The 22,900-nt window shown below is 26.0% G+C and overlaps 1 protein-coding gene and 1 long non-coding RNA gene across 3 annotated transcripts in view; one reads left to right on the top strand and one right to left on the bottom strand.

Moving 5' to 3' along the window:
• The first annotated feature begins 3,426 nt into the window (after window positions 1-3,426).
• The window catches only part of LOC100573296 (RB1-inducible coiled-coil protein 1), a 29,910-nt gene continuing 10,436 nt past the window's right edge, over window positions 3,427-22,900 (top strand). For both annotated transcript variants that reach the window (XM_008183330.3, XM_003243480.4), the window contains exons 1-11: window positions 3,427-3,828; window positions 5,023-5,265; window positions 5,354-5,562; window positions 12,103-12,264; window positions 12,577-12,703; window positions 13,390-13,597; window positions 13,670-13,840; window positions 13,931-14,115; window positions 15,060-15,246; window positions 15,352-15,531; window positions 15,607-15,914. In XM_008183330.3, the coding sequence (XP_008181552.1) occupies window positions 5,192-5,265; window positions 5,354-5,562; window positions 12,103-12,264; window positions 12,577-12,703; window positions 13,390-13,597; window positions 13,670-13,840; window positions 13,931-14,115; window positions 15,060-15,246; window positions 15,352-15,531; window positions 15,607-15,914 (1,811 nt within the window). In that variant the 5' untranslated portion in view covers window positions 3,427-3,828; window positions 5,023-5,191. The remainder of the gene's footprint in view (window positions 3,829-5,022; window positions 5,266-5,353; window positions 5,563-12,102; window positions 12,265-12,576; window positions 12,704-13,389; window positions 13,598-13,669; window positions 13,841-13,930; window positions 14,116-15,059; window positions 15,247-15,351; window positions 15,532-15,606; window positions 15,915-22,900) is intronic.
• Window positions 5,468-8,902, bottom strand: LOC107883369. Its single transcript, XR_001679233.2, has 2 exons — window positions 7,699-8,902; window positions 5,468-5,581 (listed from the first exon to the last, which is right to left on the bottom strand). It is a non-coding gene; the product is annotated as an uncharacterized LOC107883369 (long non-coding RNA).

The following is a 22,900-nucleotide window of genomic DNA, read 5'->3' as shown; positions in this document are numbered from 1 at the left end:
TCGTAGTTAGCGGTAAAATGTTACGTAACGATACATTGTAATAATGGAATATTAAAAAGCAGCCGCTAAATGTATCCGCTACGTTAGCGTACACCTTAGCAGGACATTGTAATAACGGCCCTAAGTCAACGCTTAAGCACAGATAATGTTATTATCTAAAAAAATGATTATAGGTTAAATCACTCTAATATCAAAACTACCAGCAAACTACTGAAACCAGTGAACGAAAATTTACTTTGTCGTACGTGCGTAAGACTGTGAAAACAAATGCATGTGTAGCATCCTCTTAATGGGAATATATATAATTAGAGAAACGAATATTAAATGCTTAAATGTTCCTCATAAAAAGAAACAGAGACCAATTCAATTTAGTATATCTATGGACACTTCTGGGCACTGACCAAATATAAAAACAAAAAAATGTTGCTCCTCTTTCTTAAAAAAAACCCTTTCCATTGAGATAATTGGTCTACGTGTATACTATTTTACCCATTTTGTCCATAGATCATACTAAGTATAAGACATATTATATAGGTACTTATCTATGGTATTAAAAAAAATTAACCCATAATAAATTCCAAATTAATCTTATCACAATATCCATTAGGTTAGGCACTTATAAGCTTCGACCATATAAACTAAGTTTAGTTTATATGGTCGAAGCTTATAAGTTATAACACGTTATACATCAACAACAAACTGTGATACTATCATAGTATACTTTAAAAGTTTCAAGTACCCACGAATAATATTATACATTTATATATAAGGACTGAAAATGTAAAACAAGATTCCACGTAAGTAGTTAATTCTGTCACCAAAAAATCTAAAAAGTACCTACATAAGCACAGTTTTTTTTTATAGTCATTTTAAGTTCATATTAAAAAACCTAGAATAACTATTTTAGTTATTTTGTTTTGATTGTATAATATTATTCGTGGGTACTTGAAACTTCTAAAGTATACTTTTATATATTTATGATAGTATTATGGTTTGTTGTTGATGTATAACGCGTTATAAGTACCTAATGGATATTGTGATATGATTAATTTTGAATTTATTATATAGGTCAATTTTTTTTTTGAATACCATAGATTTAAGTATATAATATGTTTTATACCTAGACTGACATACCGTCTCCGCTCAGAATCGTTTTTCTTATACAATGATATTATATCATTGAATTCAAATTTAATACCATCCATTATACAGTGACCAGTGTTTGGAAGGAATGAGTTCCAAAAGGAACGGATTCCTGGAACGAATTCCTTTTTATAAAAAAAATCGAGAGAGTGAACTAGTTCTTTTTTTTAAGGTAAAATAACAAAATTGTTTGTTCCTTTCTAGGAATTTACACAGATAAGTATGTAAAAATTGAAATTAAGATATACTTTTTTAATGTGTATAATGTTTATTCCTAATTAGTGATTGTTATCGATTATCGACGTTAAAACAATCAACATACGTTAGCCAAAAATTTTGAAGAAAAACTCAAAATATATAATAAATAATAATATATTGCATAAACATACAAAATATGTACCTACAACCTACTTGTAGTTATATATTATAAATAAAAATTAAAGAAGTATGCATAATACGAAAAAAAAACATTAATGATTAGGTATAAATTAGAATTTTTATTTTATTTGGAACTAAAAAAGGAACTCGTTCATTTTTCCAAGAACGACAAAGGAACGAATTCTTTTTTTTTTAAGGAACAAGGAACAGAACGAATTTCTTTTTATAAGGAACTTGCCAAACACTGACAGTGACCCACTTGTAACCTACTGTACAGCAGAGCATAGGCGCAAATAGGGGGGAGGGCTTTAGGGGCTAAGCCCCTCAAAAATGTCCATAGCTCTCCAAACATTTCCTACATTTTGTTTTAAGCTTGTTCAACATTATCAAAGTAAAACCCTATTAGCCCTCCCAAATCTCAAACGTTATTTGCGCCTATGCAGCAGAGCGACATCCACTTGCCCACCTTTTTTGTAATGTCTTCAATATTTTCCAAAAATGTTTACAATAATTATTTATTTTTTAATACCCATATCAATATTTATATTAAAATAATAGAAAATATTTATATTTATGTTGGTATTAAAAATAAATAATTATTGTAAACATTTTTGTAAAATATTGAAGTCATTACAAAAAATACAAACACTTTTTTTTCGATAGGTATTTGAAGTTCAAATTTGGATGAAACTAGATATTTAAACGAATTAAATGAATTAAACAAAGATTATATGGATTTTGGTTATTTGGTTGTTATTCAAAAATATTATTCATAGCCACATGAAACTTTTGCTAAGCCACCTTCCCCCCAATCTACGATTAATATCATATATTATCTATTATTATTATAAATTTAAAATGTTTTATAGTTATTAACTTATAAGTCTTGACTTAGGTCGTAGGCATATTAGAACGGTATGAATATGATCGTGGTATAAATTAAAAATAGCTTAAAATTATGCAATATATTAAATACCTACCTATTTTAAAATTTCATATTGAAATAATTAATGAATATTAATATAGGAAACGTAATGAAAAAAATTCAATTGCAACGAAATAACTAAAATTGTTGACTCAGTATAAAAAATATATATTTTAAGATTATAAAGTACCTATTAATAATTATCTAATATTTACATTTACATGATAAAGTTGTTAAAAATAGATAAGTACCTACCTAGAAAAATAACCTTCTTTAATTAAATCAATTCATTTAAATATAATTAGCTCACTTATGGAATTCAATAATAACATAATTTAATATCAACAACCTACGACCTACATATTTACGGCTATTATATCTATATATTATTATGATGTTAAGGCATCTTGTAACAAAAATTAAACATTGACCGTAAACATTGGAAAATTAGTGTAATTTCCGTCTGAATAAAGTACCCATATAATTTATATGCCATCAGTATTCAGGTTATTTCTTATTATGTTATAATAATATTATACTACCTAGTAGTAGACAGTAGTGTAGGTACCTAATAAATAATAATGTGTATTTTCGTTATTACCATAATATACACTCGTATAATACAATTAAACTACTTAATAATATAATATGTATTACTTGTAAGTCGTTACAATAATTATAATAATAATAATAAATAATAATAATATTATTATTCTGGGACATAACCTTGGGCAAACACGTCGTGCAAAACACTGTAATAATAATAATAATAATAATAATATGTAATGCGGAGATTGCAATTCGCGGTGTTGATAGCCGCGAAATAATATCGTGCAAAAGCCTTCGGTCCCACACAATCCGTCAGCTGTTCCGACGGCCAGCCGAACATATGGACCAACCAGCACAGATGATAACGAGTCTCCGATTATTTCCTTTATTATTATTGTTGTTATTAATGCAGTGATTAAAAATGTGAAATAAATAAATTAGAGTATTAAATAATAAATAGTTTGCATGTTAAAGAATATTGTTATGTATATATACTATGCGTCAAGTTGTTGCATTATTATTAGTTTTGTTTTTTAAACGCACTATTATTGTAGACTTAGCCCAGTTTCATTCCGTCGTCGTTCTATTGCGTGCACTAACGTTTTGTCCAACATAAATTATAATCGTAACCATAACAGCTGAGGAGTGTACTCTGTGCAATTTTGTTTCACCATTGTGTTCCTTATCTTCGGTTTTGCACTTTTTGCGCATTGTTTTGCAATTTTAATTCGCGAACGCAGGCCATTCTCATTCAAAAACTAGACATGTAAGGCCGTCACGATGGAATTCATACACGCTGGTGCGTTGCCGTCCGGCAGGCGCCAATAAAAATGGTATGTTATTTTTTAATTTTACAGATTCATAATAGGGACTTACATGATGAAATTATTACATCATTGTTGATGTTAAAATTTCTTGAGCTTATTTCTTTGACATGCACTTACCTACTTAATGCAGATAAAAAAAAGTATTTTGAGTGTTTTGTACACAGTTTTGATTCTCAACTACCAAGTAAATTTTGATTAAATTTTGGGAAGCCTATTTTTATGTTATGTTGAGTCATAGTATTTAAGTAAGGTCCCATTCCATAAAAAAATTAATTAAAAACTAATTTATTATATTATTACTTATTATATTATAATAAACAAGTTAAGAAACATATTTAATTTTTATTAAAACTATCTATAGGTGATATATATGAAAATCAAACTATTAGGTATTTATATTGTGGCCCTGAAAGCCTATTTTTAGTAAAAATACATTAAACTATTCTCTATTTCTAGTACATAGGTACCTAATTAATGTTTTTAGTTTTTACATTTATTTTTTTTAATTTGAATGTAAGTACAAAATAATGTAACATTTAATTATTATTTTAATTATTTATTTTACATAAATGTAAACTTATAGTTATTCTTGAAATACATTTTGTCTTAAAATTAAAATACATTTTTTATTTTTATAAAGATCATCACTATTTACTTATACAGATTTATAAGGTATCTACTATTCAAACTTAATATTTTGGCTTGATATTCTAAAATTTTTTTACTATGTGTGTTAAGTGTTTGATATAAGTTAGAAATTAATTCCGACAAATAAATTGATATTAATGAATATAATTGGAGTTATAAATGTATGTATTAGTAAATAATATATAATATCATACCTACTTAATTAATTACATAAAAATCTTTTTAATACTTTGCATAAGTAATATAATATACTATTTTAGTATGGCAACATTCACAGTCAGAAGTGAATTATATATCAATTATATTTATACCCCTTTTAATGTTTAAGTTTCCCTAAATTTAAATGTTCATATTTTTAATGACTTTAAATTATGAAATAATAGTTATTCAAATTGATTGATTTTTATTTTGACAAATATTGATGAGTCATATTAACTTAACAATTGAAATACATTAAATATTATTTTTTACTAAAAATTAAAAATATAATTATCTTGTTTAATGTAATTTAACCTTGTTTAAAAAAATTTTAACTTGTTTTATTTGTTTCAGATTTTAAATCAACCGTTTTCATACTAAACGACTCGTGTGTTATTGCAAAGTGCAATATATAAAGTATAACAATGTACTTATGACAATATATTTGGCTACAGAAGTTGTGGTAACAGGAAGATATTGCATGATTAGATCTGTTTTCTAAATAAACATATCATCTTTTATTATGGAAAACCTTTTAGTTTACCATGTTGACATCGGAAGATGGATTACATGTGACTTTAGCATGCTCAATAAAACGTAAAAATTACTTTCTAGATGTACCTAATTCATCTATTTAGTATGATAGTATTTTAGTATGATAATTATTTTTCTAAAAACATTATAGAGTATCTGAATTAAAGTTACAAATTGAAAAAAAGACTGACATCCCGGTGAACAAGCAAGTTTTGCTAGTCAGTGGTGGAGGCCATCTAGACCCATTCAAGGCCGTTTCATGTTATTGTGCCGGTACTGATACAAGCCCATTTTTTTTGTTTAGCAAAAGACTAATTGATCATCCTGAACCACCTTCTGCTTATTTTGACACTCGACCAGGTAAGCTTTTGTACTTTGTCTAAGAAATAAAGAAATGTAATTTCCTATTATTACAAATTACCTATATAAAAAAAAATATTGAATATTTATATTTATATACTTGGAAATATTACAAAAAAAAAAATAATAACACCAGATAAATGCTATACAGGGATAGAAAGTGATAGTTTTTCTTAAGAGGATGTTATACCTGCTTGCCTTGTGTCCGTCTTACAAATACATAATATCATACCAAATAGTATGTTCTGAATAATTCATTTAAGTGAATGTCGCACCCACATGTGTTGTCTCCATCTTATACACGGAAGACAGCAAATTTTCCTTTTGCCAGTTTCAATATTATGCTGTTAGTTTTCATATTAGAGTGAATTGACCTATTATTAAACTTATAGGTAACACAATTATCTGTGTTCTCTGGTTCGTTATTTAGGATATTTTAATTTTTAAGTGAATTATGAGCATTTTAAAATATTGTTTTACATAATCATAACTCACTTAAAAATTAAAACATTATAAAAAGCCAACGAGGGAACACAGATAATGTTGTTACTTAAAAGTATGATAATAGGTCAATTTACTCTAATATCAAAATTGATAGCACCCTATTGAAACTAAAGAACAAAATTTGATATGTTGTGTGTGTGTAAGATGGAGAAAACACATGCAGTTGCGATGTCCTCTTAACTCTGTTGTGTTTAATTATAGAGTGACTTGACCTATTACCATATTTAGAAGTAAGAATATTATCTAGTCAATGACAGGTTCTTTTTTTAAATTTTTATTTTAAAGCGAGTTATAATATTCTTACTTTTAAATTTGATAATAAGTCAATTTACTCTAATATTCTTTTTGATAGAGATAGAAAACTTGTTTTGGGAACCTTCTATTAAAATGTCTAATATTAGCTATGAAAAGAAAATCTTTTATGAATTTCTAACTGAAAAATAATTTACAAAATTTTAAAAATTTCTCATGGCTATAAATAGCTCATAAAGAGTCAAAATTATTTGAATATTTTACCATGTATGGAAAATGGTTATTTTATCATTTGGTAAAAATTTTGTATTGAGGATTATTTTTTGTTGAATTACAACAAAATATCAAAAATGGATAGATGAAAATTCTTTAATTTACCTATGAAAATCAAATATAATATAATGTTTTAATTTAAACGCTCATAAAATATTGATATTACTATCCAGTAATTTTTTTTTTTTTTAAGTAGGTACATTTGTGGGGATTCTTCTATTGAAATTTCTAATGTTAGGTATGAAAGGAAAAAACTTTTATGAATTTTTAATTGAAAAATAGTTTGAAAATTTTCGAAATTTTGATGAGATTGTCCAAATTTAAAATTAAATGCATATAAAAAATAATTGTGCTTATGTATCTTTAATATTTTTGAACATATATTAATGAAACTTATAAGGAACCTAGCATTACATTTTTAGGATTTTTTATTAGTGAAAATGTTTTTATCAAGAAAAATTTTAAACAAACATTACAAAATTTAAAAAAATTCTCAAGAGTATAACGAGCTCAAAAAAAAAATAAAAAAATTTTGAAAATATTTCCATTCATGTAAAATGGTAATATAAAAATCTAATGAAAATTTCAAGCGTCCACAGTTATTAGTTTTCGAGTAACACCAAAAAATTTTTTTTTCAAAAACGCTTTCTAAAACTACTTGGAATTTTCAATTTTGACTTCTCAAATGTACCAATTAGATTTACTTTTCTATCTGAGAATATGTGAAAATCTGAGCATTTTTACCTAATGTTGATGACAAACAGAAAAAAAACCATACATCATTGTAATTACAATACATTCTTTCGCTTCGCTCAGAATATATAAATGTCCTTAGAAAAATAGACAAACCATTTATGTCAGAATTTTTTTTCAAATGCAATGATTTATCATTTAATTCAAATTTAAAACAACCATTACAGTGATCTATTCAATGATGAAGTATATACAATTGAAAATAAATCAATGCTATGTTTAAAACGTATATTTTTAATAAATTAACATTTGCTGTATAAATATAATTATGTCTAATTTACTCTAGTATATTTCAATATACTGATAAACAATATTAATAAATGGATATTATATAGTATTTTTATCATTACTTACTTATTTGGCAAAATATAGAAGTAGTATACAATGCGATTTATATTCTTAACATGTTGACTGCCATTGGCAGTCACACGATATGTGTCATTGGTATGTAAAGTATATTTTTCAGTGTTGTTACAAATTTGTATATACCATTGTACTTGAAAAAGTTTAAAAAAATATGTTTATTGCATCAAAAATATTGTAAAGATTCCCTCGACGTGCTCTTTTTTTAGTGCGTTATTGTAGCACCATGGAAAAGTTAATAATATAAAACTCGTTTACAGTCGCTGGCAGTCATATGGCATATATATAATAAGAGGGTGTGTCCATAAAAATACTGTTGTATCTTAGTACTATGCGGGTGTCGCCTGCCACATGGCAGTCAACGTGTTAAGTTTTTTTTTTAGTTTGTAATATTATACTGTTCTTAAACAGTAAAAATACACATTAATTTAAAATTAAAAGTATAATATTTTATGTATTATTTTGCAAGTTTAAACTTTATGACTTAATAAAATCTTACTGAGAATGGAAAATTTTAATATTTTCAACATAATTTTTAATTATTATCTGATAAAACATTTGAAAATTAACCAAAATTGTTCATAATTTTGTATATTATTTTAATAACTTGTAACCCAATGTGTGTATAATCTTATCTGTTTTTGTCTTAAACGAGCATACTTATTAGTTATTACTTTTAAGTATAATGTAGCATTAGTGATTACTGATTAGCGAATATATATTTTATGCATTGGTATAATTATGCTATTAGTATTATGCATACGCACTTAAATATATAAATATATACAAAAAATGAACAATGTATTTTTAATATTTATTCATAAGGTATCATGTTAAAAATATATTCTAATTTGGCTATTTGTACTAAATAACTAGTACTTAGTATTTAGTAGTGGTTGGGACTGTAAAAACAAATTTATCTACTAATAGTTTCATAATTATTGGTGATTAACAAATTCAGTGGCGGGTCTTGTATAGGTGCACTACCTATCTTAACTCAAGAAAAATTGAAAACATAAATCATAATAATATAACTAAGTATTTATAGTGTTATAAAGATTATTTTTAAAAATAAAAAAAACATAAATTCAGAATATTATGAAACAGCTGCCGGGCGGTTGTCCGCGTCGGAACAGTATCGGTGTGTATTATAGTGGTGCAGTAGTACACACAATCGCTGTGCACATTTGTACAGTGTAAAAATTAAAACAAGACAAAACATGAAACCCGTATTATAAAGGAATTGATGTGCACATTTGTTTCTGTGCACACGACAAATTAAATTGTTTTCAGCGAATTTGTTGGCTGTGCGTTGGCATAGGCATTATAATTTATTTTTACTCGCATTCGTTTATTATATTCCGATTATCAGCTGATAAATAATGTTAGTCGTTCATTATCGGAAATTCAAAACAACAATTGTGTTTCTGTTTAAGAATTTAAACAAAATAAAAGCTAATTGGTGAATAACTAAAATATGTAAACAATTATTTAATACAATTTATAATTATTATATATAATATTGGTTATATTTTTTTGGATGTGCACTACTTCATTAAAAACCCACGAGCCGCCACTGAACGAATTTAACTGTAAGTTTTTTATACTATTGTAAGTCTTCAGTTAAAATTAGTTGAATTTAAATATATGGTTGGTTACTATTATAATTTATAAACAAATAAACTTTTATTAAAACTTATATTATAATGTCCTCCAATTTACTGCAGTGTTAATTTATCTGGTATATAATAATAAATCTTTTTTGTTAATTCATCATATTGTGTATTATTATATACATGATTTGAATTAAGAAAGATAAGACATTCAACAAAGGTCACCAAAATGTAAAATTTAAATTTGGGATTGTTATTCACTTGTTTTGAAAGACTTGATTAGAACAAATAATTCAGTGGAAGGATACCAAAAATGTATTGTCATGTTAATTGTATACAAAAAACAAATATCATCCAAGCATATGGAAATTCTTGTCAGCATAAATTGTATACAAAAAACAAATATCATCCAAGCATATGGAAATTCTTGTCAGCATAAAAAAAAGAAATTAACAACAAAGTAAGGTTAAATTATTTATAACTGGCAAAACTGTACCAGTAAAAAAAAATATAACCAGGCAAAGTTCAATAGTTAGAACAATAGACCAATTAATAACTATTTATGTTGAGTAATTCTTAATTTTGAATTAAAATTATAGTATTTAAAAATCGACTTATTACATATTATTATTCTTATATTCTTTTATTTTATATATTATATATACACAAATATAGCATCATGATACATTTTATTACTGTTGAGTTTTTATAACTTGAATTTCAAGTGGGATAAAAATAAATTAGACTTTTTTATTTTTTGAATTATATGCCTAACTTCAAAGGACAATGCAAAATGAGACATTAAACATTTTTGAGTTAATGTGACTTGAAATTTGTAGAACGATCTCCATTATTTGCTATACCATAAAAAATTATATATTTTGTTATTAATACATAGTTGATCAACCACTGTTTCAGAACTATTAAATACCCTTATAAATTAATTATAAAGCAATATGTATATTGCAATTGTCATGTTTGCATTTGAATAAATTACTTTTAGTATTTATGGACTTGTATCTTACCATTTTGTTATTGTTTTAAAGCAGCGGTTCTTAACCTTTTGTAGATCACGGACCCCTGATGAAAGATTTTTAGAAATCGCGGCTCCCCTTACCAATTATTTTTGGACACCTTTTTTTTTTTACAAAACATCTCATTTTATCATACCCAAAATTATAATTATTATTTTATATTACAAATTACATAAGTAGACATAACAAAACATACACATTTATAATTATTTTTATTACAATTAAATTTTTATAAAAATGTAATATAAAACTATAATTGAGTAAGATCGATCAACTGCACTTAGTGGCAGTAAATATAAGACTGCCGAGACTGAAGTGCTGTATGTATGTACATTTAGAATGAACAAGAGAAACTAATTTCTTAATAAATATTAATAATAGAATTATTTGGTGTAGAATCTACATATTATATATGAAAAAAAAAATAATAATCCAACAATATTGTAAAAATGCACTCATGTCACTTATTGACGTGTGTTATGTGTTAACCCCCAGGGGGCCGCAGATTACAGGTTAAGAACTGATGTTTTAGAGTAATAAAATTAGGCAAACCAATGTTTATCTATAGTACAACATTACTTTTAGATTCTCAGCGGAGTGATGAATGTATTGATTTTACAATGATGTATTTTTGTCTGCCTGTTATCACCTATGGGCCAGTAAAAATGCTTACATTTTAAACTTCAAGAGTGGTTTCTGGTAGAAAATTCAATCTAGTTGGTACTTTTATAAGGTAAAAATTGAAAATTCCTAGTACTTTATAAAATAACTGGTAAAAACAAAAACAAAAAATTAGTTTGATAAGTAGGTACCACTCTGATGTATAGTAGGTGTCGATAGGTCCCGTAATGAATGTGTTAAATTTGAATTTAATGATATAAAATCATTGTATATGAAAAACGATTCTAAGGGAAGACAATCATTCAGCCTATATTTCTAAATATATTTAACGATATTTTTATTTAAGGAATTTATATTAGTATTTGTACCTAATTTTATAGGTTAAATTTATTTTTGATGAAATAATTAAATTTTAAAATGTTATTGTGTATAAAAATAAAATATTATAGTACCTACATTTTAAAGGTTTTAAGTTCAAACAAATAATATTTTTAAATTACAACTAAATAACCAAAATAATTATTCTTTATTTATAAATCTAATTTTGTCCAAATTTTAACTTAAAATTTCTATGAAAAAAATCTGTGCTCATATAGATTTAGATTTTTTGGTTACAATATGAACTACTCTTGGGAAACCTTATTTTAAATTGCCAATCCTTAGATATATCCTCAGCTTTATACATTTTTAACTATAAAATAATTTGCAAACTTTTGACATTTGTCAAATGTTGTCAAAATTATTACTTTAAATACTTCTAAAACCATTTAACTCCTGTTATTATAACCTATACGGAACTAGATTCCTACCATTAAAGATGCCGAAGTAAAAAATTGAAGCGTATTTACTGCCTCAAAAGATGACTAACCACACACACAAAAAAAAATACATTGTAAAATCAATACATTCATTGCTCTGTTCAGAATCTAAAGTAGGTTAGAGAAAAATGAGAATTTACAGTAACTTAACCAGGATTGTTAATATGTACAGTATGAAGTTACGTAATAACATTTTATTTATTAAATAAAACTTATTATATTAAAATCATGTTGTGCTTATCTATTTAAAGACAGTTTACGCTAAGTCATGTTAATTGATTAATTTTGTTTCTTAAATTTATGTTTCAGATACAGACTTTATAAGAGAACACCATAGGACTCAAGGAATGCCACCTACAATAGAAGCATTAAATGTTAGAGTTTCTCTAGCACAACAATATAGTGAAAATGCTCAATATAATTTAAATTGTATAGATATCCTTATCAATGATCAACATATGATGCATCAAGGTTTTATTAAATAATTTTTTAATTTTTTTTAATTTTTAAGAGTCTTTCACATTTCATGTTACAAAAATTTTAGGCATTACTCTACTAAAGTTAAGAAACACATTCAACGGTCAACTTGTGCTCAGGGGCATGTCAATACTATATGGTAGGTACATATATGGATGACTTGGCGGGGGTTGACAAACAGGTGTGGCCTAACTGCTGCCGACGAAAAGTGGTTGCTGCTGACTGTGTTTCTTAACTTGTACAGAGTATAAATAAATGATTTGAAAAATTGTCATCATAATTTTTTTATTTTAAAATTGTTTAAAGGTTGGTCAGCAGCTGTTGCAAATATGCTTGATACAGTAGAAAAGTTTAAAATTAAAGCTGATATATTTGAAAATGATTTTAAACGATATCTCAATGGACGAGAAGACAGTATTAATTTACTTAACAAGTATGTACAGTTAAGTTTAGGAGAACAACCTATTTAAAAGAATTGAGATATAAAAATCATATTATTTGTTGTAGACAGGCAAACATCAGCTTTCAAATCCATTTACTTGATTTTCTCCCATGATAATTTTGTTTAACTAAATTATACCTCCTTATTTTTTATCAGCATCTTTCTTAATGTATTTAAAATGTATTTCTTTAGATACATATATATTTTTAAATAAAATTTTCAGTATAAAAAAAATTAAAAAAAACTCAATACTATTAAGTTTAATAATAGTTTCATTACTGTATTGCAGTGTTTGAAAAAACTTATAATTATTGACATGACTGCATTTGAAATGTATGCAAGGTATCACACTTTAGTTAATAATAAGACATTGATTCAATTTATATCTTATATCTATAACAATTATAATATGATTTAAAATGCAAAATTTTTTAGAGTTATTAGATATTATTAGTTGATAGTATGAGAAGTATTAACTATGCTTAAGAAATACATTAAAATAAGGTTCATGTTATAATAGAGCTAATTTAATTTATAAATAAATACCCAGTTGCTTATTATAAAAATAATTTAAATTTGGTCTTTTTTTTTTTATATACATGTACATTGACAAATAATGCCCTCCAATTGATTTTTTTGGAAGTATACATTTAAAATTGTTAAATATTTTTTTTCAGTTTTAATGATATTTTGATAGAAATATCAAAAATTCCTATGCTACCAGCTCTTTTAGAAAATAATTCTGAAGAACGATCACGAATGGATAATTCGACAGTTGATGTAAAAAATATAGTTCATCAGTCATTACTTGAATGGGTAACAGCCCGGCAAGGACTATCAAATTTGGAACATATAGTTGAACATTGTGAAAATAGTTTAAAACAGGTATTATAGATTAGGGTTATTCATAAATAATAGATTGTTATTTATTGCCATAAATATTTGATCTGTTATAAGTTTGACGAAGGAATGTTAAACGCAGTTTTACAAGAAGTATCTGCCATGAACGAATGCTCTAGTCGAAGTGATTGTTCTGAAATTAAAGGACTGGAACATAGGTTATTTAAACTGTCCCAAATGATGGATGAAAGTAAACGATTAGCAACAGAACAATATAATCTTGCCGATGTAAATATTGAGAACTTTTTTAAATTAATTTAAAATTATAACTATTTTTCTGGATACCATTTTGTTATTATATTCAATATCTGTTTTTAGAACATAAAAATGAATCATGCAAAAGCTGCTAATGAAGGTGATGTATCAGTTATTAGTGTGTTGTTAGCATCTCATGATAAGCAATTAGAAATGATGAATAAAAATGATTTGCGGTTGTGTGATATTAGAAATAGAAGTATTTTAGCAAAACAAGAACTTTGCAATAATCTACACCCACGACTTAAGTAAGTCATTATTGCCTAAATGTATTGTTATACTTAGAATCTATGATTTATATTTTAAATTTAAACCTTATATATCTTGTGCGTATAATATTATTATATAGATAAACAGCGTTTTTAAATTTATTGCAAATTGTTATATAAGTTCTTAAAAAAATTAAATGTCCTAGAAATTTTGAAGATTAAAATAGTCCGTTTAACCATATTTATATGTAAAAATACCAAACAACTAGATTCAAATTTATTAATTGTTCTTAAATAATTATTAATACAAGGAACTAATCAAAACTACAATACAATATTTAATTAATATTTAATACATACATAAATACATAGTGATACGATTAAATGCATTTTTCATATTAGTAAACACTACACTAAAATATTATAATTATTTAAGCTTTTAAAATAGGTATTTATTTTTTCAAAAGTAATTTAATATCATTTTTAGTGATTTATAGGCAGCCAAAACTTAAATCATCATTGTATTAAAACCAATAAAAACAAATTCAAATCATTTACAATCTAACAATATATTATTATTTATTTTAGAAATATTTAAGCCTTCTTGAAACTGAATCATCTACATTATTGAATTTAATAACAAAGATAAATAATAATAATGCTTTAAGAATATTTTAAAACTTGTAACCATTATGGGGAGGATTATTATTTAAAAAATTGTGTTTTTTTTTGTTATTGTTATTTTAAGATTTTAATGAAAATTAATATAATTTATGATAAGATATGTATTTATTGATATTCATTTGTATAGTTATTTCAATAATGTATACAAAATGGGTCACCATAATTTTCTATTTCAATATTTATATAAAAAAATAAAAGGAAAATAGTGGCATTTTATGTACAATAAATTAATATTTTTGACAAAAAAAAATATGATTGTGTTGTATAATATGTATTATATTAATATTTTTTATTTTTAGGTGGTTAATTGTTATAGAAAATAAAGTTAGTGATGTTGAAGCTATTATGCTGTTATATAGTGACAGTATAAAATTGACTCGTGAATATTTGGATGTTGTTGAACAGTTACATAATACACCAACACTTTATTTTAATGCAGTTGCTGAAGTTGTTAGAAGACGCATATTTTCTCAAGCATTGCTTATTGTAAGTAAAGTTTTGAATTTGTATTTAAAAAATAAATTATTAAATTACCCATGAGCAATAGTTACCTATACTTACATGAGTTAAATATTATGTTTCCAATTTTAGTGGTCTAGTGATCTTGCTTGTCATATGATGGCACGTCATTCAGATGAAATCGCTAAACGCAAAAATTTTCAATCTCAATTTGAAGGTCACTTCTTAAGCCCACTGTTTCCTGGATTAGAAGATATGCCACCAGCATTTGCGACACAAGCACCTCCAATATTTGATTATAACTTACCAAAAGTAATATCAATAAATTATTTCAGTTGATTAATAGTTTTTTATACATGTGTTAAATTTTTTTTTTTTAATTTTCAGCTTTGTTTAGAAGATTTAGATATTTTAATCAAACAATTGCCTGAAATAGCCCGTGTAACATCAGTACCTAATTTTAATGCAATAACTCAGTTCTTTTTATCGAAATCCATACAAGAAGATGGCACACTAGCTATTGAATGTAATAATGATCGTAGATCTGTAGCAATGGATACAAGTAATCTAATGTTAGGAGATATGAATACTATAGAAGAGAAACTTAATGAAGTAATGACAGCAGTTGGTCTTGGATCTTGTAAAATTGATATGCAGCTGGAATCAGATGTCATTAAAAGAACACATTCAGAAATGTATGTATGATTAGTAAATTCATTAATTTTTCATCTTAACACGTTTACTGCGGATGACGCCAAATTGCAAAATTAAAATCATTCTCATGTTATGTGTCATGTACTCATGCGCCTTGTTATTAAGTGCACTACAATGTGTTTAGTGTTGTGATTAAACTATTTGTTTTTTTTTAGCATTTTCTATAAGTAATATACCAGGTACAGGCATATCATAAGTACATGGCATATCATAAGTAAATACATAGAATGATATTTAAATTTTTAAGAATTTTTTTTTAATATCCCAGCTTGTTCAGTGCTACGTTAAGTATACTCAAAACTCAAATATGATCCGCAGCAAACGTGTTAACGTTAATTTTCGTACATAAGAATTTGAACATTATCACCTCCTATTTTGAATGTTTATGATAATTATTAATTCAATAATGTAATATTTAATATAAATATTATATACATATTATATAATATATAATATATTAATATTAAAATTAATATAATAATTCATCATTAGTATCATGTAATATTTTAAGGCATCCTGAACATTGAAAGTATGCTATTAATGTGTACAATGTAGTGTGTTCATTTTAATGTGTTTGTTTATAGAAGTAGTAAGTAATAAAATTGATCTTCATGAACATAATTAACAAATGTACTAATTTTGAAAATAAGATAATGTACGTATTTTGATTAGTTAATTCTAGACTATTTTATAATAATTTTCTTTCAGTTTTTGATAAACTCGGTTAATAACCACTTATTCTTGAATCATGGTTGTTATTCTGTACTTTAAGTTATTAATTTCTTCTTGCTAAGAAACTATTTATTTTAATTTTCAGACACTTATATGAGTTATAAGAACGTTTGATTAATTGAAAACAAAATAACTTTATTCTCAAGGGTACGTTACAGTGACATTTGTTGTCTCCGTCTTACAAGTGCGTAACATACCAAATTTTACAAATTTGATATGTTACGCACAGCAGAACACGTTTATCTCCGTCAGTTTAAAAATTAGAGCGAATTGACCTCTTATACAATTTAAAGGGAAGATTATTATCTAGACAAAGACTTAGGCTTTTTATTATATTTTAATTTTAGAGAGAGTTATGAGTAGTTTAAGAGGTACAAACCTCTTAAAAAATTAAAATACACATAATTCGTTTTAAAATTAAAATATAATAAAAAGCCTATGTCATTGTATAGATAATCTTACCTTGAAATTTTATAAGAGCTCAATTCGCTCTAATTTTTAAACTAACAGAGATAAATATGTTCTGCTGAGTATAAAAGTTGCTATGTTACGCACTTGTCCTAATCACTAATCCTTAGTTCAATCTTTCAATTTTCGTTGACTTTCTGAACTAGTTGTCTTATTGAGAGTATCTCTTATAGTTCTTTCAGTAATTGGTCTGTGGTCACTTAACTAGGTACATAACTCCTCATCAATCAGACCAGACTGTTACCAATTAATTTATTTTTATTTTTCTGGATCTGTTGGGTTTTAAGTGGCTGCTCTATTCTGTGCATTAATTTAAATCATCTTCTGCCCGGATTGATGCCTTATTTCAAAATCGTATTAAATTAAGAATGTTGCCCATCAAGATATCTGTGGACTTTATGTCTTCTGTGTTGGAAAAACTTGTGACGTGTGTTCACATGACAGTTAAAATAACGAAAAATAGAATTTTCTGTTTAGGTTAGCTCGTGTCCGTTATAGGTTCTGATGTTGGCTTAAAGTTGACTTAAAGTTGACTTTTTTGGCTGTATCAACATCAAACCAGCAACCTTAAAATTAAAATTAGCTTTAGTTTTGCTTACAAACTGTTTCTTTCGTTCTTCATCCACTTGAATGAATCCAAAATTTTTTTTGCTTGTACATGGTTTTCTCATGTACTTAAACTTAGTAGTTGTTACTCAATGCATAATATTTTCTTCTTTTCTGTTTCACCCAGTTTTAAACGGTGACACATTTGTATTTTGTCATACAAGTAAACGAATACGCGGTGTCGTCACGATTTAGTAGGTTAATAGGTACCCGATTGTACATCTTTTTCCACAGTTCCGTAATTCATGATCAGTAACGTCTGCTTAATTGTTTGATAAACTCATCCTAAGTTGTCAGTTCTTCATGAAATTACAAAAGTTACCTTTAGTAGAGCTTAATGTTCCAATGTTTTAAGATTAATCAGAAAATGTCTAATCTGTGAGATTTCTGCACCTTTAATTTTAGATACGCCTGAAACTCCGTAAGTACAACAAAATTGTACGAAAAATAATGTACTCGCATTAATATATTGGTACTCTATAGTACGGTGATTGTCCTCCGTAGACTAAATTTACAGTTGTTAGTATAGAATACGACACTTAATTTACAATCCCGTATCGGAAACTCGCGTCGTTTGGTTCTTTTCCACAAAGTCCGTACATTGACCACTATATTTAATGCACAGTAAATTGTATGTGGGTATATTATTGACACGTAGCATCAGTATTTAAATTTATTGAATAGAGATGGAATTTTTTGGAAGTATATACGTCGTGGTAAAAACTTATACTTGATACGTCAATCATTAATAGTAAAGCTGCTCTGGTGGTAATAACATTGGCGCAAATAGAGTGGGATTTGGGGGGCTAAGCCCCCTCTAATGTAAATTCAGGCTCCGTCGGATTTATTATCGTATTAATAGAATTTTTGTAAAGAAAAAAATTAAAGAAAAAAAAATAATTAATTTAGTACCTACCTACTATATACTAATTAAACAGTACAAAAAAAAAAAAAAATCGAAAATTAATTTCCTACATAACCTAGAATAGAAAATAAGAAATAATAATAATATGTTTTTAAATCGGGCTTTTGATACTGAGTGAATTTTTTTCGATTTTTGGACCTTTATATTGAAACTTTTTTAATCGCAAAATTAGTGACGGGTAACTGCGCGTCAGCGCCTATCTACGTTACGGATTTACAATAGATTCTTAGCCATAGTTTATCTTTATCACATAAAGCGTTCAGGGAACTCACGCACACTAATGATTAGTTATTACTCATAGATATAACACACGATAGATATAGAATATTTAAATCCGATACCTTAAAAATGATTCACTTTCAACAGCTGAACAGCCTTAATATTAATAACTCGTAGTGTAATATACTCTATAGGCTATCAACAGTAACAATAACCGTATAAATATATAACTATAGTATAACTATCTAATTTTAAGATACACGCCTATAAATACGTAGATGTTTATAATAAAATATAGGTAGGTAATAATAATAATTGTAAAATATTTTTTTTTCTCATTTTAAGTGTAAAATATTAAAATGAGAAAAAAAAACTAAAAACCAATTTTTATTTTATGTATTTATGGGCCCTCGATAAATTGGGGGGGCCCAAAGTTGCGCTTCCTCAACTTACCCGCTAGTTGCGCCACTGCTTAGTATAGAAAATAACATAAATATTGATGTGGAATCGGTCTTCAATTATTTTGCAAAAACTCAAAGAAGAATTAATTTAATTTTGTAAATATAAAATTACATTTATTATTTTATATGATTGTGATTTATTAAATTTAATTAAGCTTTTATCTTGCAACATTACAGCTATTAGTGATTATAACTAAAAATAATAATTCAATGATTATTTTAGATCATTTAAAGGTATGGGGACAAAACCTCAACTTATAATTTTAGTTAAAAAATGGTAGGGCTGAAGCCCCCTTCCCCAATTAAAATTCCCTAATTACGCTTATGCGTAGATATTCGTAAAAATTAAATGCTCTGGTAGTTTAAAAACGAATTAACTAAAAAAAAACAAATTATTAATTAGGTAGGTATGTTATTTGTTATAAATTATAATTTTTAAAATTAAGAGAAAGCGATTTGTCCTATAGCTACGAGATGGGCAAAATTTTCGACATTTTGTGGGTCTGATTTCAGATTACATTATCAACAATACAAACAAATTATGGCATTTATCTCCCTCTATTTAGTATAAAAAATATTATTGGAGTAGGAAAAAGCATCTTTTGGTACCCGTTAGTGATATTAGTTAATAGTATACATATATCTCTATTGTTCATGGAGGCAATGGTCTGAAAGAATTGGCATATTAAGTATTCCCATTATAATAGTACCTGTTGTAGAATAATAGAGATATGAAATGTATAATTATAATATATACTTTATTTTAATATATTATGGCCCCGGTTGTAAAATTAAAAAAGTGGCAACTAGAGTGAACTAATGCCCATATTTGTCTGTGTTATAACATATTATAATAGTTAATTATTATAGTCTTATTATTCAAAGTATTACTCTTTCATGTTAAGCAAAAAAAAAATTTCTATGGGAATTTTTCCGAAACCGAAATAATTTTGCGCACAAGACAGGATTCTGTTTTAGTGAAAGTTGATTAGGTATACAGTTTTCATACGTTTATAATATACACTATACCTACAAGTTACACTGTATGTAATATCTTCATGCAAACTTTATTTTATATAATTCATATTATAACGAATATAAAAATACTATCAACGATCGTAAAACTAAATCACATACCTATTTATTAGTTTAAATGAGCTATAATAGTAATTTGCAACCTCTTCTATTTTACGCCCAGCTCTTTGTAGATTTTGAGAAGTCTCGCGCCACTTCCTATAAATTGTAAAAAGTTAATTTACGGAAATACGGCATAAAACGATTAAGTATCCCGGCGAAGATAATGAGTGTTTAGCAGCGGCTAAACATACGAAATCCTTATCGATACCCGATAACCAGTCATTATTAATTTTTAAGTTTTTAAACATTTTGATGAATGATAAATGATGAATGATGAATGATCTTCGTCTAAAAAAATTAATTTAAATTATAACAAAATTCCAGTATAATTAAGAATGGTATTTCAATTTATGATGGGTACCTAAGTAGGTACATAGTAAATAGTTTTATCCTCTAGAACATAATGTTAAATGTTTAGATATTGTATTACCACCGATAATAAAGGTCATTATAACATTATAGACTTCGTTAAAGTCATGTTTGATGATATACATAATGCTGTTGATGATAACTGATAAAGTGATAAGTATTGTACGTTTATTAATTTATTATATTCTTACCTACCTAACTCAAATTCAATATAATATAGGTACCTAAATAACACTTTTTGTGTTTATCAATAATTATTATATTTATCCATCTACCTCTTATACTATACTTTCAAACAAAGCAAATTATTTACCTATTTATTAGATTTAATTGTGCAGAATTAGATACTTCCAATATTTAAAACAAATAAAACAAACTTTATAAAAATGGATATTAAAATAGATTTTCCATATTTTTTAACAGTTAATTAAATTTTTCATATTTATTCTATTTCTGAAAAAAAAATGGTTATTAGCTCTTAAGGGTACTGGTACTGCAATAAATATTTTGGAAATTAATATAGACATATTTTGAACAATACAAATTGCATGACTATAATATATTTAATTTTTTAATCATTCAGTTACTTGGTTACAAAATACAAATATAAGAAAAAAACATTCTAATCTTAAAACAGTATAGGTACAATATAAATCCACAATGTGACGTAGATAAAAGTTGAACATTATTTTTTGTACCCAATATAAATTTATAAAAAAAACTGTTGTGTGTTCTGTGTAAATGTTTACTAGTTTCTAGTCGTTAAAAACCAACATTTAAAAATAATATTTTTTTTAAATATTTTTTATGACGTGATACCCGCATGTGTTGTCTCCGTCTAACAAGTTCGTAAGGCGTAACATAGTAAATTTTACGCTCAGCAGAACACGTGTAGCTCCGTTAATGGTTAGTTTAAAAATTAGAATGAATTTACCTTTTATAAAATCGGAAGGTAAGATTATTGTCTGGCAACCTCGTGGGATTTTTATTTTATTTTCACTTTAAAGAGAGTTATGAGTATTTTAAGATGTACAAACAATTTACAATTTTAAAATACTCATAACTCGCTTTAAAATTAAAATATAATAATAAGCTCATGAGGTTGCATATATAATAATTTTTCCTTTAGATTTTATAAAAGGTCAATTCACTCTAATTTTTAAAGTAACGGAGCTACACGTGTTCTGCTGAGCGTAAAATTTGATTGTTACGCTCTTGTAAGACGGAAACAACACATGCGGGTATCATGTCCTCTTAAATTTTTTTAAATTTTATTTTTTTGAATGAGAACATATAGTTTTAATTTTATATTCCAAAGCAAAATGTTTTCAAAGTACCTATTTCGTTACATAAAAATCGAAATACTAAGAAAAATATTCTGCTTTTGAAGATGAAATTGAAACTGTAAGTTGTGATTCAAAAAAGAAAAATTAAAAATTTTAAGGATACAAAATATTTGAAAATATAATTTTTTTAATAAAAACATTGTTTTGTAAAGACTTGAAGCAACGAAAAGAAAATTATCAAATACATTAATACTTTTTTAATTATGAGTGTCCTGCGTTTAATGAATCACCCGGTATAATATATCAATCTCTATATAGGTACCTAGGTACCCATTTGTAATTTTTTTATATTTTGATAAAAATATATATAATATAATTGATAAAAAAAAGGAGGGTAAGTGGATGTCGCTCTGCTGTACAGTAGGTTAGAAGTGGGTCACTGTATAATGGACAGTATTAAATTTGAATTCAATGATATAATATCACTGTATAAGAAAAACGATTCTGAGCGGAGACGGTATATCAGTCTATGTATTAGACATATAATATATACTTATCTATGGTATTAAAAAAAAATTGACCTATAATAGGTACCTATAATAAATTCCAAATTAATCATATCATAATATCTATTAGGTACTTATAAGTTATAACGCGTTATACATCAACAAAAAACCGTGGTAAAATCATAGATATATAATAGTATACTTTAGAAGTTTCAAGTACCCACGAATAATATTATACAATCACAACAAAATAACTAA

This window comes from Acyrthosiphon pisum, chromosome X (assembly GCF_005508785.2).
Source record: "Acyrthosiphon pisum isolate AL4f chromosome X, pea_aphid_22Mar2018_4r6ur, whole genome shotgun sequence".
Taxonomy (NCBI): domain Eukaryota; kingdom Metazoa; phylum Arthropoda; class Insecta; order Hemiptera; family Aphididae; genus Acyrthosiphon; species Acyrthosiphon pisum.
The sequence above is the reverse complement of the archived record's forward strand: the minus strand, read 5'-3'. Positions and strand labels throughout refer to the sequence as shown.